Here is a 17,335-nt window from a genome sequence, read left to right on the forward strand (position 1 = left end):
TTTGTGCTTAATCATGTTAGCATCATGTGTAACCATGTTTTTTCTCACCGATCCAGAACTCTCCCTCCAGATCTCCGAAGCCGTTCTTATAGTCCTTCCAGCTCCGGAAGAAGTTGGTTTTCCCATCCTTTCGTCTTTGGAAGACCTACAACACACACACACACACACACACACACACACACACACACACACACACAATTTAACATTTCTATATTAATATAATTCTGATGGTCAAAAGGTGTTGATGAATTCTCTATAACAGAACCTCTGGCATAAGGGCAGGATTGATGGAGGGATGGATTTGTTTGTTACTACAGTGCCTACACCTCATTAACGGTATTCTGCTATTAGTTCTGCTAGCTGGGAGTGGGAGTGGCCAGTGTGGGAGTGGGAGTGGTCAGTGTTATGAGTAGGAGTGGAGGTCAAAGTTGTAAGTAGGAGTCGTCTGGTGTTGTGAGTGGGAGTGGCCAGTGCTGTAAGTGGGAGTGACCAGTGCTGTGAGTGGGAGTGGCCAGTGCTGTGAGTGGGAGTGACCAGTGCTGTAAGTGGGAGTGACCAGTGCTGTGAGTGGGGGTGGCCAGTGCTGTGAGTGGGAGTGGCCAGTGCTGTAAGTGGGAGTGGCGAGTGCTGTAAGTGGGAATAGACAATGTTGTGAGTGGGAGTGCCAAGTGTTACGAGGCGGTGTGGTCAGTGTTGTGAAAGGGGGTGGCCTTTATTATAAGTGGGTGTGCCCCCCTGTGTTGTGAATAGGAGTGGCCTGGTGTTGTGAGTGGGAGTGATCTGGTAGTGAGTGGGAGTGGCCAGTGCTATGAGTGGGTGTGTCCCGTGTTGTGTATAGAAGTGACCTAGTGTTGTGAGTGGGAGTGGCCTGTGTTGTGAATGGGTGCGTGCTGTGTCGTGAATGAGGGTGGCCTGGTGTTGTGAGTGGGAGTAACCTGGTAGTAAGTGGGAGTGGCCAGTGCTATGAGTGGTTGTGTCCTGTGTTGTGAATAGGAGTGGCCTGGTGTTGTGCGTGGAAGTGGCCAGTGCTATACGTGGGAGTGGCCTGTGTTGTGAATAGGAGCGACCTGGTGTTGAGTGGGAGTGGCCTGTGTTGTGAATAGGAGCGACCTGGTGTTGAGTGGGAGTGGCCTGTGTTGTGAATAGGAGCGACCTGGTGTTGAGTGGGAGTGGCCTGTGTTGTGAATAGGAGCGACCTGGTGTTGAGTGGGAGTGGCCTGTGTTGTGAATAGGAGCGACCTGGTGTTGAGTGGGAGTGGCCTGTGTTGTGAATAGGAGCGACCTGGTGTTGAGTGGGAGTGGCCTGTGTTATGGGTGGTCCGGGTTATGAGTGGAAGTGGCCAGTGCTATGAGTGGGTGTGTCTTGTGTTGTAAATAGGAGTGGCCTGGTGTTGTGAGTGGGAGTGGCCAGTGCTATAAGTGGGTGTGTCCTGTGTTGTGAGTGGGAGTGGTAAGTGCTGTAAGTGGGAATAGACAGTGTTGTAAGTGGGTTATGGGTGGTTGTGTCTTGTGTTGTGAATAGGAGTGGCCTGGTGTTGTGAGTGGGAGTGGCCAGTGCTATAAGTGGGTGTGTCCTGTGTTGTGAGTGGGAGTGGTAAGTGCTGTAAGTGGGAATAGACAGTGTTGTGAGTGGGTTATGGGTGGTTGTGTCTTGTGTTGTGAATAGGAGTGGCCTGGTGTTGTGAGTGGGAGTGGCCAGTGCTATGAGTAGGTGTGTCCTGTGTTGTGAGTGGGAGTGGTAAGTGCTGTAAGTGGGAATAGACAGTGTTGTGAGTGGGTTATGGGTGGTTGTGTCTTGTGTTGTGAATAGGAGTGGCCTGGTGTTGTGAGTGGGAGTGGCCAGTGCTATGAGTAGGTGTGTCCTGTGTTGTGAGTGGGAGTGGCCTGGTGTTGTAAATGGGTGTGACCTGTGTTGTGAGTGGTCTGGTTTATGAGTGGAAGTGTCCTGTGTTGTTAGTGGCTCCGCCTCTTACCGTCCACCCCCCTCCGTCAGTCTCCATGTCACAGTACACCTTGACAGTTTGTCCCTGTTGTCCTCCGGGGAAGATCTCCACCAAACCTGAGCGCAGCTCTCCGTTCAGCAGCTCCTGAGAGCAGTCTGAGGGGTACGGGTAGCGCAACGTTCCTGAAAGAGTGAGAGAGAACAGAAAAGAGGTGCATTGGTTTAAAACCTGTAAGAAATACAGCTGTTTAAGACAAATCATACAGTAAACTTTAGTGCTACTGAATCCAACTGAACATCACACTGTCCCTAAATTTAATTAAATCTACAGTACCATCGACTTATGATTGATTGCTGTAGTATCTGTCTGCAGCATCATCGAGATCAACTGATAAACATCAGCGGTGAACGGGGTCGCGACTGCTACGCACCTGTAGTGAACTCCGTGGAAATGGCGGCGGTGTAGACTCCGCCCCTCTCGGCCTGCAGTAGTGCCGTATATGTAGATGAGGGATGCAGACCATTCAGCATATGTTCACTAACTCCAGGATTTAGGGTCACTTCCTGTTTGGAGTAAGGTGTGAGCAAATATAAAACGAATGAATAATAATAATAATAATAATAATATTAATAATAATAAAAGTGGCGTTAATGTTTTAATTGTATCAGTAAAATGTATAAAAATGCACCCAAAGGTCTGAAAAGCACGCTCAACAATTTTCATCATTTATATGCATCATGCAAATGTGTAAAAATGGTCACGGACAGATTCTCGACTCGTGGCGTGTCAGTGATCAACCAAGTCATTAAACCATGAAGTTACACTGAGTGTTATACATTTACATTTCAGCGTTTGTCAGACGCTTATCCAGAGTGACTTACGTTATATCTCATTATACTGTACATCTGAGCAGTTGAGGGTTAAGGGCCCAAGGTCCCAGGTTCAAAGGCCTTGAACCTGCGACCTTCTAGGCCATAGTCCAACATCTTAACCACTGAGCTGCCCCTGCCCGATTAACATACGTTTTAGCGACTTATCCCTCTCCCCACCTTGCGCTCTCCGCCCTTGATGAAGTACGTTAGCTTGTAACTCGTCACGGCTGTAGCTGGTGGTTTCCATGACAACACAGCCGTCCGTGCCGTCACCTGTTTGGCTCTCAGGTCCCGAGGTGCCTCCCCTTTCCCAGGAGAACCTATCAGAAGGGATCACAGAGACGGGGTTAGTGATGTTTTGCACAAAAAAACCCCAACAACATATTTTTGGCTTGAAGTACACACTCTAACATAGGTTAACACTTTAACACACACTTACACACACTTACCACTGGAAGTGGTGAAGCTGGCGTGTGTGGTGGAGCTTTTATGCTCTCCGAGTTGGCTGATGATAGTGACGATGTACTTAGTGGAGGACTTTAGACCATGAAGCTGCTGTTCTACTGCGTTACCTGAGACTTTGATGTTCAACTCAGAGCCAGGAGCTAAAACACACACACACACACACACATCACTTCATCACTGAACATAAACACATTCATATTATAAAAGTTTATATACTACAATTCTGTTGGTCTCCATGTCGTTCATTCTGTGTCGATAATAAAGATTATGTTTGTTTTAGAGAAAGAACAATGGTACGAGAGCCAGGGAATATGGGCACTGACCTTCCTCAGGGTGGTATGTGATATTGTACTGGTCGACGTTTGCCAAGGCAGGTCTCCATAGCAACAGTGCCTTGGTATCTGTGATGTTTATGGCTCTGAGGTCCTTGGGTGGGTCGGGAACTGAGACCCAAAGGAAAAAAAACAGATGTCAGGACAGGAAGTCACGGGTGTATCCGACCATTTTTTTATCTGATTATTTGTGTATCTGATCACAGGTGTATCCGATCATGGGTGTATCCGATTACTGGTGTTTCTTATTACTGGTTTATCTGATCACTGGTGTGTCTGATCACGGGTGTATCTGATCACGGGTGTATCTGGTCATGGGTGTATCCAATCACTGGTGTATCCAATCACTGGTGTATCCGATCACTGGTGTATCTGATCACTGGTGTATTTGATCACTGATGTATCTGATCACGGGTGTTTCTTACAACTGGTGTGTCTGATGACTGGTGTATCTGATCACGGGTGTACCTGGTCATGGGTGTATCCGATCACTGTATCTTATTACTGGTGTATCTGATCACTGGTGTATCTGATCACTGATGTATCTTATTACTGGTGTATCTGATCATGGGTGTATTTGGTCATGGGTGTATCTGATCACTGATGTATCTGATCACTGATGTATCTGATCACGGGTGTTTCTAACAACTGGTGTGTCTGATCACTGGTATATCTGATCATGGGTGTATCCGATCACTGGTGTATCTGATCAGTGGTGTATCTGGTCATGGGTGTATCCGATCACTGGTGTATCTGATCAGTGGTGTATCTGGTCATGGGTGTATCCGATCACTGGTGTATCTGATCAGTGGTGTATCTGGTCATGGGTGTATCCGATCACTGGTGTATGTTATTACTAGTGTATCTGATCACTGGTGTATCCGATCACTGGTGTATGTTATTACTGGTGTATCTGATCACTGGTGTATCCGATCACTGATGTATCTGATCACGGGTGTTTTTAACAACGGGTGTGTCTGATCACTGGTGTATCTGATCACGGGTGTATCTGGTCATGGGTGTATCCGATCACTGGTGTATCTGATCAGTGGTGTATCTGGTCATGGGTGTATCCGATCACTGGTGTATGTTATTACTAGTGTATCTGATCACTGGTGTATCCGATCACTGGTGTATGTTATTACTGGTGTATCCGATCACTGGTGTATCTGATCAGTGGTGTATCTGGTCATGGGTGTATCCGATCACTGGTGTATCTGATCAGTGGTGTATCTGGTCATGGGTGTATCCGATCACTGGTGTATCTGATCAGTGGTGTATCTGGTCATGGGTGTATCCGATCACTGGTGTATGTTATTACTAGTGTATCTGATCACTGGTGTATCCGATCACTGGTGTATGTTATTACTGGTGTATCTGATCACTGGTGTATCCGATCACTGATGTATCTGATCACGGGTGTTTTTAACAACGGGTGTGTCTGATCACTGGTGTATCTGATCACGGGTGTATCTGGTCATGGGTGTATCCGATCACTGGTGTATCTGATCATGGGTGTATCCGATCACGGGTGTATCCGATTACGGGTGTATCTGGTCACTGGTGTATCTGATCACTGATGTATCTGATCACGGGTGTATATAACAATTGATGTGTCTGATCACTGGTGTATCTGATCACTGGTGTATCTCATAACACCCAATAAAATATTCCAATGATCAGATACAAGAGTAATCATTAAATAAAGAAAACAAAATTAGACTGAATGAAACAAGGAAAGAATGAAAGCGAGGAAAAGAAAAAAAACAATATGTAGAGTAAAAATACATTACATTTAATATGGAAGAAAGAATGAAAGAAAGAAAAAAGAGAATAAAGAAAGAATAAACAAAATAAATGCAAAATAAAGAGAACAGTGTGTATAAAGAGCACAAATAGTATTACATAAATAATGTAAAAATTATATAAAAAAAAAAAGAAAAGGAAGAAAAACAACAAAACCATATTAAAATAAACAAAAACAATACAGTTACTAAAGCTCTAACAGTGTAATAATTGTATTGTGTGTTTACGGTCAGATGTTGGGGCTCAGACGTACGTGTCATGATGATGTCCTTTACTGGATCGCTTTCGTCCAATTTGAGCAAAGAGATGACGCTGACCTCGTACATGGACCCGGGCGAGAGCTTGGTCAGAGAGACAGAAGAGCTGGACGAGTCCACGGTCACCGAGATCGGCTCTTCTGTCATCACACACAAACACGTCAACTGTAACAAAGACTCAGGGTGTGTGTGTGTGTGTGTGTGTGTGTGTGCAAGATGGCAGCATATATATTATGCTAATATTAATGTTAATGTAAACGTGGATTATTACTATGCTGAGTGGCTGAGTGTGTGTGTGTGTGTGTGTGTGTGTGTGTGTGTGTGTGTGTGTGTGTGTGTGTGTGTGTGATCTTACCTTCTTTAGTGTGTATGTATGTGACCTTAAACCCGGACACTTTACTCTTTGGTCGTCTCCATGAGACCGTGAGCGAGGAGTCGGTTATGTCACCAAAGGAGAGGTTTGAGGGAGGCTCAGGACCTGAGGACACACCACACACACACACACACACACACACACACACACACACACTGCTTAGGAAAGAAGAAAGAGGAAAGGAGGGAAGCAAGCAATAAAAAAGAATAATAAAAATTAAACAAGGGAAATGCACTGTAATGTAATGTAAAGCACTATAATCTACTGTAATGCATTATGATGCACCAAAATGTGCTATAATGTGCTTTAATGTGCTGTAATGTGCTATAATGTGCTGTAATGTGCTATAATGTGCTATAATGTCCTGTAATGTGCTATAATGTGCTATAATGTGCTTTAATGCGCTGTAATGCGCTGTAATGTGCTTCAATGTGCTATAATGTGCTATAATGTCCTGTAATGTACTGTAATGTGCTGTAATGTGCTTTAATGCGCTATAATGTGCTTTAATACTTCAATGTGCTGTAATGTGCTTTAATGTGCTATAATGTCCTGTAATGTGCTATAATGTGCTGTAATGCGCTGTAATGCGCTGTAATGTGCTTCAATGTGCTATAATGTGCTATAATGTCCTGTAATGTACTGTAATGTGCTGTAATGTGCTTTAATGCGCTATAATGTGCTGTAATGCGCTGTAATGCGCTGTAATGTGCTTTAATGTGCTTTAATGTGCTGTAATGTGCTTTAATGTGCTATAATGTGCTTTAATACTTCAATGTGCTGTAATGTGCTTTAATGTGCTATAATGTGCTGTAATGTGCTATAATGTGCTATAATGTGCTTTAATACTTCAATGTGCTGTAATGTGCTGTAATGTGCTTTAATGCGCTTTAATGCGCTGTAATGCGCTGTAATGCGCTTTAATGTGCTGAAATGTGCTTTAATGCGCTTTAATGTGCTTTAATGCGCTGTAATGCGCTGTAATGTGCTTTAATGCGCTATAATGTGCTGTAATGAGCTTTAATGTGCTTTAATGCGCTTTAATGCGCTGTAATGTGCTGTAATGTGCTATAATGTGCTGTAATGTGCTATAATGTGCTATAATGTCCTGTAATGTGCTATAATGTGCTATAATGTGCTGTAATGCGCTGTAATGCGCTGTAATGTGCTTCAATGTGCTATAATGTGCTATAATGTCCTGTAATGTACTGTAATGTGCTGTAATGTGCTTTAATGCGCTATAATGTGCTATAATGTGCTGTAATGCGCTGTAATGCGCTGTAATGTGCTTTAATGTGCTTTAATGTGCTGTAATGTGCTGTAATGTGCTTTAATGTGCTATAATGTGCTTTAATACTTCAATGTGCTGTAATGTGCTTTAATGTGCTATAATGTGCTGTAATGTGCTATAATGTGCTATAATGTGCTTTAATACTTCAATGTGCTGTAATGTGCTGTAATGTGCTTTAATGCGCTTTAATGCGCTGTAATGCGCTGTAATGCGCTGTAATGCGCTTTAATGTGCTGAAATGTGCTTTAATGCGCTTTAATGCGCTTTAATGCGCTGTAATGCGCTGTAATGTGCTTTAATGCGCTATAATGCGCTGTAATGAGCTTTAATGTGCTTTAATGCGCTTTAATGCGCTGTAATGTGCTTTAATGTGCTGTAATGTGCTTTAATGTGCTGTAATGTGCTGTAATGCGCTGTAATGCGCTTAATGTGCTGTAATGTGCTGGAAAGTGCTTTAATGTGCTGTAATGCGCTGTAATGTGCTTTAATGCGCTGTAATGCGCTGTAATGCGCTGTAATGTGCTGTAATGTGCTTCAATGTGCTATAATGTGCTATAATGTGCTGTAATGTGCTTTAATGTGCTATAATGTCCTGTAATGTGCTATAATGTGCTATAATGTGCTGTAATGTGCTTTAATGCGCTGTAATGCGCTTTAATGTGCTGTAATGTGCTGTAATGTGCTATAATGTCCTGTAATGTGCTGTAATGTGCTTTAATGTGCTGTAATGTGCTATAATGTGCCGTAATGTGCCGTAATGTGCTGGAAAGTGCTTTAATGTGCTGTAATGCGCTGTAATGCGCTGTAATGTGCTGTAATGTGCTTTATTGCGCTATAATGTACTGTAATGTGCTGTAATGTGCTTCAATGTGCTATAATGTGCTATAATGTGCTGTAATGTGCTTTAATGTGCTATAATGTCCTGTAATGTGCTATAATGTGCTATAATGTGCTGTAATGTGCTTTAATGCTCTGTAATGCGCTGTAATGTGCTTTAATTTGCTGTAATGTGCTGTAATGTGCTGTAATGTGCTGTAATGTCCTGTAATGTGCTGTAATGTGCTTTAATGTGCTGTAATGTGCTATAATGTGCCGTAATGCGCTGTAATGTGCTATAATGTGCTGTAATGTGCTGTAATGTGCTTTAATGCGCTTCAATGTGCTGTAATTTGTTCGAGTGAGTTACAGTAAGTGAGTGCTCACTGGGTTTATGTACCGGTGTATATATGTACATACTCAACATATATACAGTATATACATCACAGCATATATACACTACTGACCCCCACATAAACACCAGGGTTAATCACACACACACACACACACACACATATACACACACAATCTGATCCTGGACACAGCACAAACAGGACATTACAGAGATGAAGATGAAGATGATGATGATGATGATGCTGGATGTGCGATCCTGGAGGAGGAAGAAGACAAAGAGAAAGTGAAGAATCTGAGGAGGAAGCGTCGTGAGCGCGAGTTTACAATAACTTCTCATTGGGTAATTAGGGGAAAAACATTTTTTTCCTGGTCAGCACTTAGTTCTTCATCAAATTGTTCCTGATTATATGCTAGAGAGATGGAAAAGGATAAAGGTAGGAAAGTAGGGGGGCATCCCAATACTGTTATTAACCTGTCCATGTTCACTTCCCCTTAAAGCCATGCGGGCGCTACTTCATTACCACATCAGCTGGAGTGAGTTTTCTAACGCCGCTTACCCAGAATGCCTTGCTGGAGATACCTTAACCCTAATAGAATCTTTTTTTTTTCTGGAATTAATCATTTAAGTAATTAAAAAAGAACATAATAACAAAATTAATTAATTAGCTAATTGACAAATGATTAAAAATAATAAAAAGTAATAAAAAACTAGGATAGAATGAAAGAAAATCATTATGAAAGAAAAAGTAAAACAAGAAAGAAAATGAAGTAAGAATAAAAACTAAATTTTAAAGAGAACTTAAGGAAAAAACAAGAAAGAAAAACAATGAGGGAAATTAAGAAAGAATAAAGGAATTAACATTAAGAAAGAAAAAATAAATAAATAAAAGAAAGAAAGACAGCAAGAAAGAAAGAAAGAAAGAAAGAAGGAAAGAAAGAAAAAAGAAAGATGTAATGAAGATAACGTTATAGATTTCCGGCCATCTTTTATTGTGATCTTTTGAGTAAAAAAAAGAATTAAAAAAAAAGAGTCATTAACCAAACTTGACTGGGAGTAATAAGGCATTATCCAGGCCTGAATGTGGTGACTGACTGCAGCAAGGGGGAGTGAACAAGGCAGGATTAACTCAGTGTTGGAACACAGATCTACAGTAGTCTCGTCAAACACATCATGCCACCCAGACTGTCTTTAGCAAGTTTGTCTCTTAAACCAGTACCCGGATACTCTGAGGATTAAGGTTTCGGGCCGGTCGTGCTCTTACCCTGCGATTTGGGTGAATGTTGAGAGTAAGCTGACTGAGGATGGCTGACTGTAAGTTTATCCTGGGTGAAAGAAGATCAAATGAGCAATAAATGATCATGAGAATTATGGTTACTGAAATGTAATCAGCTTTATGGTAGACTGCGTCATGAATATCATTAAAGACTTTCAGCTCAAATCCTAGAGAGCCTGTTTTGAACACGACCCAGTTAATCTATGGTTGGACCAGACCCACTTTCTGGTAAAGCTGTTAAAACTCACTGGACACAGGGTTATCATTTAAGAAACCATGTAAACATTTTGGAGAGCTTGATATTCATGACACATCTGCGCATAACACGCAAACATGACTGGATTGAGTCGACATTCTGGTGTGCAAAGTTAAAAAAAAAACAGGCAAAACGCGATCAAGTGCCCTGTGTATAGGCATGTACTAAATTCTGTTCTTAAACACTTGTAAGCTTAGTTACTATTTGAATGGGATTATGGTTGCTAATTCTTAAGCGAGCTCTATACAAGTTGTTGTTCTTTCACCTGCTCTCGGCAATGGGTCGCCGCAGTGGACCATCCAGTCCGCCACACACACTTGCGAATCCACAGCGAATCATCTGCCTCCATCTAACCCTATCCTCTGCATCCTCTTCTCTCACACCAACTAACTTCATGTCCTCTCTCACTGCATCCATAAATCTCCTCTCTGGTCTTCCTCTAGACCTCCTGCCTGGCAGTTCCAACCTCAGCATCCTTTTACCGATATATTCACAATCTCTCCTCTGAACATGTCCAAACCACCTCAATCTGGCCTCTCTGACTTTATCTCCAAAACATCTAACATGGGTTGTCCCTCTACTTGCAGATACTTAAAATATCAAATTTGTTCAGCTAACTTAAAAAGTGTAATACTCATCAAGGTCTATTAATCTGAACTAATTGTAATTGTTTAAGTTAACAGTACTCAATATGTTTAATTACTGTAAGCGTTAGGGTTTACAGTGTATACAAGAACTGTTAAAGTCAAAGCAGGATATGTGATCAAACTTTTGGGTTAATGAAAAAAGCAATTGACATTTACAGAAGACTTCAAGCACAGTACGGTGATGAGCCGTAGAAAACATTTGAACGGTGCGACTGTTTTAAAGAAGGCTTTACATCCACCAACACCACTTGCACATTACAGAAACTTGGCTGGGAGTTATTGTCACATCCCCTGTACAGTCCTGGCTCGCTCCAAGCCATTTCCACATAATTGAGCCATTAAAGGAGTTCCTGAGACAACAGTTGGCTGTTAGACTGCTGTCTAAACCTGATATTTATTGAAAACCTTTTTTATGATAAAGGTTTTTTTTCTTCTAGTTGTTTAGGTACAAATAAAACTGTAATCTAGAACATTATAAAGTACATTAAGTCATTCTATAAAATCAGTTTTAAGTTTTCTTTCGGTTCTTTAATCATGCCTGTTTTTCCAAAACTTTGAACACCCTATGCATACACAGCAAAACTCAGCCCCAGTGTTAAATCAGTGTCTATAGGGTCAGCCAACACACACTGTAAGATGTCATTTAAGACTTTAGGAATCCTATAGGATTTAATTTAAAAGTGAGGTGTTTTGCTGTGCTGCCTAAACAACATAAAACAACACCACAACAAAACCACAGGGTTAACATAAAACAGAAATGTTACATGTAGGAACAACATTTAAATCTCACGATGTATACTTTAATCAAAGCTTCTTAAAGAGTACATGTGGCAGCTTTGATTAAAAACCCTTGTTGATCAAGGGGACAAGGAAAGCATGTTTACAAAACGGAACGCTGACACATGAAAGACAAGATCCCAAAAATATGTTGCATCACATGTATAGTCGGTCCATTCTGAATATGAAATTGGCAATGGTTTGTACCTTTAGATTCTGAGTACCTGTTGTAATGTTGATGGTGTGAACATTGGAACGGAATCCAGGACCTGTTCCATAAAAGGTCACAGAGTAGCCGGTTTGAGCGGTGAGATTGATGACAGGGTATGAGCGAGCAGAACCAGGAAGGAACTTGAAGAATTTCTTTCTAATTCCATCGTTGGTGCTGTTGCTCCTCACAAGATCAACATGATTACTGGTTAAACCAATATTCTCCTCTGCTATCTTGACCACAAAGTTTTTAAAGCTTCCCTCTGGTGCCACCCAAATAATGATAAATCCATTTGATGTCACATTCTGAACTTCAACTTGGTTGATGTTGTGTTTTGAAACCTCTGTGATTGGATGTGTGGTGTTTCTTTGCTTTGTTGAGAAAGGAACTCCTGTGGACCAACCAAGGTTACGACCAACTGTGGACTTGTGACTTTCTTTTGTGCCATCATGAATTGCAATGGAGTTTGGCCTTAGTTGAGGAACTTTTGGTGGGGGTCGAATGATTGTGCCGTTTTTCCTTTGCTGTGGAATGTTTGGTCTTTGGTGACGATGAGGAGTGGTATGCCTCGAGGTGCTGATTTCTTTACTTCCTTTAGTGTCACCATGAAGGTTTGGCTTTATTTTAGACTTCAGCGTGGGTCCATAGACTGTCACGTTTTTTGTTTTCTTTGGTAATATTGCCGTAACATCCCCATGTTGAACAGTAAATGCGATAGATTTTCTGGAATCTTTTTCAACTCTGGGGTCTGTATCTTTTATAGCAGCCTGAACGGTGGTGACGTTTTTTTCTTCTTGAAGAGTCTTCAAGTCTTTGTCCTTGTCTGTGATTCTGGACAATTCCCGGTCGCTGCCTGTTTTGGTGTCTGCATCTTTCGGCCCACTGTGTGTTCTGGTGGCATTTGGTCTTATTTGGGTATGAGGTTTTGGTAGTCTGACAAATTTGACATCTTTTCTTCTATTTATCAATGTTGGTCTAACATTCAAGTTGGGCCCATTTTCTTGATGACCTTTGATGTTAGATTTAAGTTTTTGATTGGTAAGCATTTGCATACTACTGTTACTGTCTTTGTTTGTGACCCTAAGGAGGTCACCATCTCTGGTTGGAGTCTTTGGTAATTCATGCTCTTTGGGAGTGACTCTGTAGTCACTGTTTATGTCTTTGGATACATTGTAGTCTCTGATTGTGACTCCGTCCAGGTTGGATTCTTTGCTTGTCTGATCTATAACATTTTCTAAGACTTCACTAATGGTGTGAAATGTCTCATTAGCTCCCACTGGACTTTCTGTTGAGAAAGCCAGGTTAGCAAAGTTGTTCATGTCAGTACTTGTCGGCAAGACAATTTGAAATTCCTTGCTTGGCTCCTTAGCATCTTTGTACCTTGTTTCATACCTACTATCTTTAAGCAAACTATGAATGGTGGTTGAGTTGACATTGACTCGAGTATGAAGTTTTGATGGAAGTCCGATGACTGTATTATTCCTCCTTTTCTGTACAAAGGGTGGTCTTATCTTCCAATTTGAACCATTGTGCTTACCACTGATGAATTCAGACACCCTTTGGTTAAGGGAAATGGTTTGCCTAGCAGTGCTCTTATCTCTGGTTGTAACCTTGGGCGAGATGGGGTCAATTTTGTTTTCAGTACTCACAGTTAGAGGCTGTACTCTATCATTGCGTTTGGGGAGATCTATTGTCAACGATAGATTAGCTTTAGGGTTTGAATCATTATCTGCTGGAAATACAGTACTTGATTCTTTGCTTATGATTTTGTCTACTGCAACATCAGCTTTCAAGTTATTTTTTTTTGGTGCAAGACTGATGACTGTTCTGTTTCTCCCTGGCGGGGTAAATATTGATATATCGTTGGGATTTACATTGCTTTGGCTGGTGTTAATGATAAAAGGTTTTACTTTGTTCTTGACAGTACTGTTGAATCTGGGCATGATTGGTCTGCGTAGGGGAATCCTGGAGTGATGAGGGCTGCTGGTCCGGTGTTGGAATGGTCCAATATTAGATCCGATATTAGGTCGGCGAGGAAAAGTACCTCTATGTAGCATGTGATGGCCTGTTGGTATAGTCTTATTTGCTGTCTCTTGGTGTTTTGGAAACTTGGGTCCATTGGTGATCTCTGGTAAGTTTCTTACTGATGTGTCCCTTGTGAGCCCTTGTTTGGGTTCAATCAGTGAGTCTTGATCATCAGGTTGGTATTCTTGGGAGGCTGTTTTTCCTTTTAAGGTTTCTTTTTTCACTGCAGGGAGTTCAACAGAGGCTACGTTTCCAGCTGGACGTGTGTATCCTGGCATTTTAGGCCGTCGGTTTATTGGCGATGTTGATGAACCAGATAATTTTGGCCTACCTGAATTTCTATATTTGGGTGATAGAGGCAAGTGAAGAGAAGTTTTAATAGGTTGGTTCTGTGTTTCAGGTGGCACCAGAGAATGTTGGATTTTAGTTGTTTTTGGAGAAAGAGAAGGTGATGGGGTTGTTTCTTCCTTAATTGACTTTTCTTCAAATCTTCCATTCTGTAACTTTGGTCCTTTTCCATCTAATGTCCTGACATCAGCAGAAGGGCCCGGCATCCTGTCTGGGATATTTGTTAAGATGTCATTCCTACTGACATGACCAACCACGAGGGTCATGTTTCTTGACAATGGTTTTCCATTTGTTGCCCTATTTAAGTGAACCTTCCTATGTCTTATCAAGACTGTTCGAATATATTTTGTATTATTTACACCATAGGCTGTGAGGTTTCTCTCAGTCGTAACTGTTGGCCCCACAAAATTTTTTGAAAACACTGGGTCTTGTCCCTTTGATGAATCTATGATGGACTGGTACTGTGAGGAGGAATCTTTAGTGGTGTTCTTAAGTCTCAGATGAGAGACTTTTTCACCTGATCCTCTAGTGGTTCTGGAAGCAGAATCTTGCAGTCCAGCATTTATACCTGTTCACAGTACACATCGTCATAGTTTCCATAACACTGTACTGTTTTGTACTGTACCATACTGTAGTGCCTAAAAGCTTGAATGAAGTTTGCAAGTAAAATCAAGTTAAACAGCCTTTAGTCAGTCACCATTGGAATTAGGTTTCCTGTAGGATTTGTAAGATTAATGAATGAATGTTAAAAAATACATTTAGGGGCTGTGTATATTGCATTCAATTGCTTTTTCAGCTAAGGAATGAAAATAAAATATATGCCGATGAGATTCGCAAATCAGGCTTTTGTTCATCGTTTGACATTCTAAAACTTGCAAACAATTTGTAATGTGATAATAAAGATGGATGACAAGGTGCTATGAAAATGAAAGAGGAGTTTCCAGGTTCTGCATTTTAAAAATACAGTATGAAGATATTCAAGTCATACCGGGACTTATGATAAAACTTTTGATGAATGAATTTATAAAAGCGATTGACATTTACAAAAGACTTCCACATAGTACGGTGATGAGACTCTTAGTGACAGTAAAACATTGGAATTGCATAAACATTTTAAAGAAGACTGTTCATCCGTGAATGGCGATCCCGGCCGAGGTGGCTCTGAGCCCACTGCAGTCGTTCCTGAGAACACTCAGCAAGTGGAACATCGGATCCTTGAAAATTGACAGATAACCTGTCACCAACAACACTTGCACATTACAGGAACTCGGCCAGGATTTATTGCCACATCCCCCATACAATTCCTGATCTTGCTCCAAGACATTTCAACATGTTTGGACCATTAAAGGAGTTCCTGGGAGGCCAGCATTTTTGATGTGAAGGAGGCAGTCTGATCATTTCTCTGGGGTACTTTAAAAACTTTCTACCTTGATAGTACAGAAGCACTAGTGAAATGTTGGGTGTAGCGGGGGATTGTATAGAGAAATAAAGGGAGTTTTTCCTATTCTGTTATTCTGCACAATCAAAAGTCTCAGTTTGACTTGAACACTGCTTGTATAACACCTTTTGAAAACCTAAATTTTATTTAGCCACATTTTATTTTATATTTAATGAAAACAGAATTCAAGAGTACGTAACTTCTAGTTCTACAAAAATCATGAATTTTTCTGACATTGAGATTTTTTTTTCTGAACATTAAACAGGTTATTATTGTAAAAAACAAAAAACAAAAAAAAAACCAATGAACATAACATACACAGACCCTTGAGACTCATTTATGTACATTATTTTCTGCGATGGCTGCCTTCACACACACCAGCACCTTCCTGCGAACACTTTAAAACAGGAAAAAAAGATTTTGTCCTAAGGGTAGACCATCTGGTGAGATGGAAATAAAATGACTCATCATTACCACAACAGAAAGAAGGAAAATATTCTCATTTGGTCCTGACCAGGCCTGCTCCTAATGGAGTTACTCGGCTTTGCAGAAACACTTGACTTACTGGACTTCTAGCCCGGCTCTCTTTTCAAATGAGAATTGCAGACATTAGGAATGACCTAGCTTTCCCTGGAGAAGATTTTTGAGAAGCAGGATTTCTCAGTCATCTACTTAAGCCAAAGTTTGTGTTTGTGTGTGTGATGGAGTGAAAGCGAGCGAGAGAGAGAGAGAGAGAGAGAGAGAGAGAGAGAGAGAGAGAGACTGTACAACTGGCAGATCGTGACTTAATATTTGGATGAGGTTTAGAAGCTAACTGAGAAACTCTGCTTCTAGAAGATTATTGATCTAAATGATGAGTTTTCCTGCTAAACCTCTAAAAAGAATCAATTTCCCAGTATTCCTTAAGCACAAATCTCAGCATTTTAACAACCCATGGCTTATCCTTTGCTAAATAGTATTAATAATATCAATTAATATGATTTGCACAAGATGAGTAACCATTATGTCTTTCTGCTATTTTACCTTACATACTGTGGGAAAAAAAAAAGTATTGTTAAGGATTAGTTTGAACTTCCATGATGGTCGACCGGGAAGCTGTTTGGGAGAAAAACGTATGAGCCCGCTATCGTATAGCGCAAACCTATAACAAATATATCGAGTTAGAGTTGTGTGTTTTATTCACTTTTACTCATGACCCACCAGGAATCGCTTGCACTGCAGCTGGCAGACTCCGAGTGCCATCTTTTTCTGCAACCACGGAAATGTCGTACAAGCGACCAGGCTCCAGGCCATCGATCTGGGCAGAGTCCCGCCCAGGTGGCAGCCGTATCTCTTGACTTCCCTTTCCAGAGCCGTCTGTCTGGTTGGGTGAAACGTAGAGTATGTATCTGTCGATTTCTCCCTGCGCTTCCTCCCACTGGACGATCACGGATGTTGTGCTCGTCTTGACGACTTGAAGATGTTTGGGGCCCGAGATCACTGGAAAAGATGCAGATGTTTGTTGAAGGGGTGATGAAATAGCAAGGGGAGCATGAGATACTTATTATAGAGCAGTCTGGATGGAGAACCCTGGAGATTTAAGATTAGAGTTGAGTAATAAAAGAAGAAGTGCAGTTTTTGGGGTTATGTATGATACGGCCACATTAGACTCAACCGAACGGCTGTACAATTAGCTAATATCTTATCACAATGCTCTATTTGCTAAAAAATGAGATGTTTTTCCAGTCATAATCTATTTTCGGCTAAAAGAAGTGGAACTCAATGTGGTCTTCTGCTAACAACAGAAGCAGAACCAGCCTACGTTCACCCATGATAGACACAGATGTACTTTTTTAATATATATTATTTCT

At 41.2% G+C, this 17,335-nt stretch overlaps 1 protein-coding gene across 2 annotated transcripts in view; it reads right to left on the reverse strand.

The window, feature by feature from the left end:
- The window catches only part of LOC128542172 (tenascin-X), a 38,909-nt gene that overhangs the window by 2,539 nt on the left and 19,035 nt on the right, over positions 1-17,335 (reverse strand). Inside the window, exons 7-16 of one of the 2 annotated variants that reach the window (XM_053512383.1) lie at positions 16,686-16,964; positions 11,688-14,258; positions 6,031-6,153; positions 5,672-5,815; positions 3,604-3,723; positions 3,265-3,420; positions 2,993-3,135; positions 2,374-2,506; positions 1,974-2,125; positions 49-145 (exon numbers count right to left, since the gene is read on the reverse strand). In XM_053512383.1, the coding sequence (XP_053368358.1) occupies positions 49-145; positions 1,974-2,125; positions 2,374-2,506; positions 2,993-3,135; positions 3,265-3,420; positions 3,604-3,723; positions 5,672-5,815; positions 6,031-6,153; positions 11,688-14,258; positions 16,686-16,964 (3,918 nt within the window). The remainder of the gene's footprint in view (positions 1-48; positions 146-1,973; positions 2,126-2,373; positions 2,507-2,992; positions 3,136-3,264; positions 3,421-3,603; positions 3,724-5,671; positions 5,816-6,030; positions 6,154-11,687; positions 14,259-16,685; positions 16,965-17,335) is intronic. The other variant, XM_053512384.1, reaches the window with a different exon arrangement.

The sequence above is a fragment of the Clarias gariepinus genome, chromosome 2 (genome assembly GCF_024256425.1).
Source record: "Clarias gariepinus isolate MV-2021 ecotype Netherlands chromosome 2, CGAR_prim_01v2, whole genome shotgun sequence".
In the NCBI taxonomy this organism is placed as follows: Eukaryota; Metazoa; Chordata; class Actinopteri; order Siluriformes; family Clariidae; genus Clarias; species Clarias gariepinus.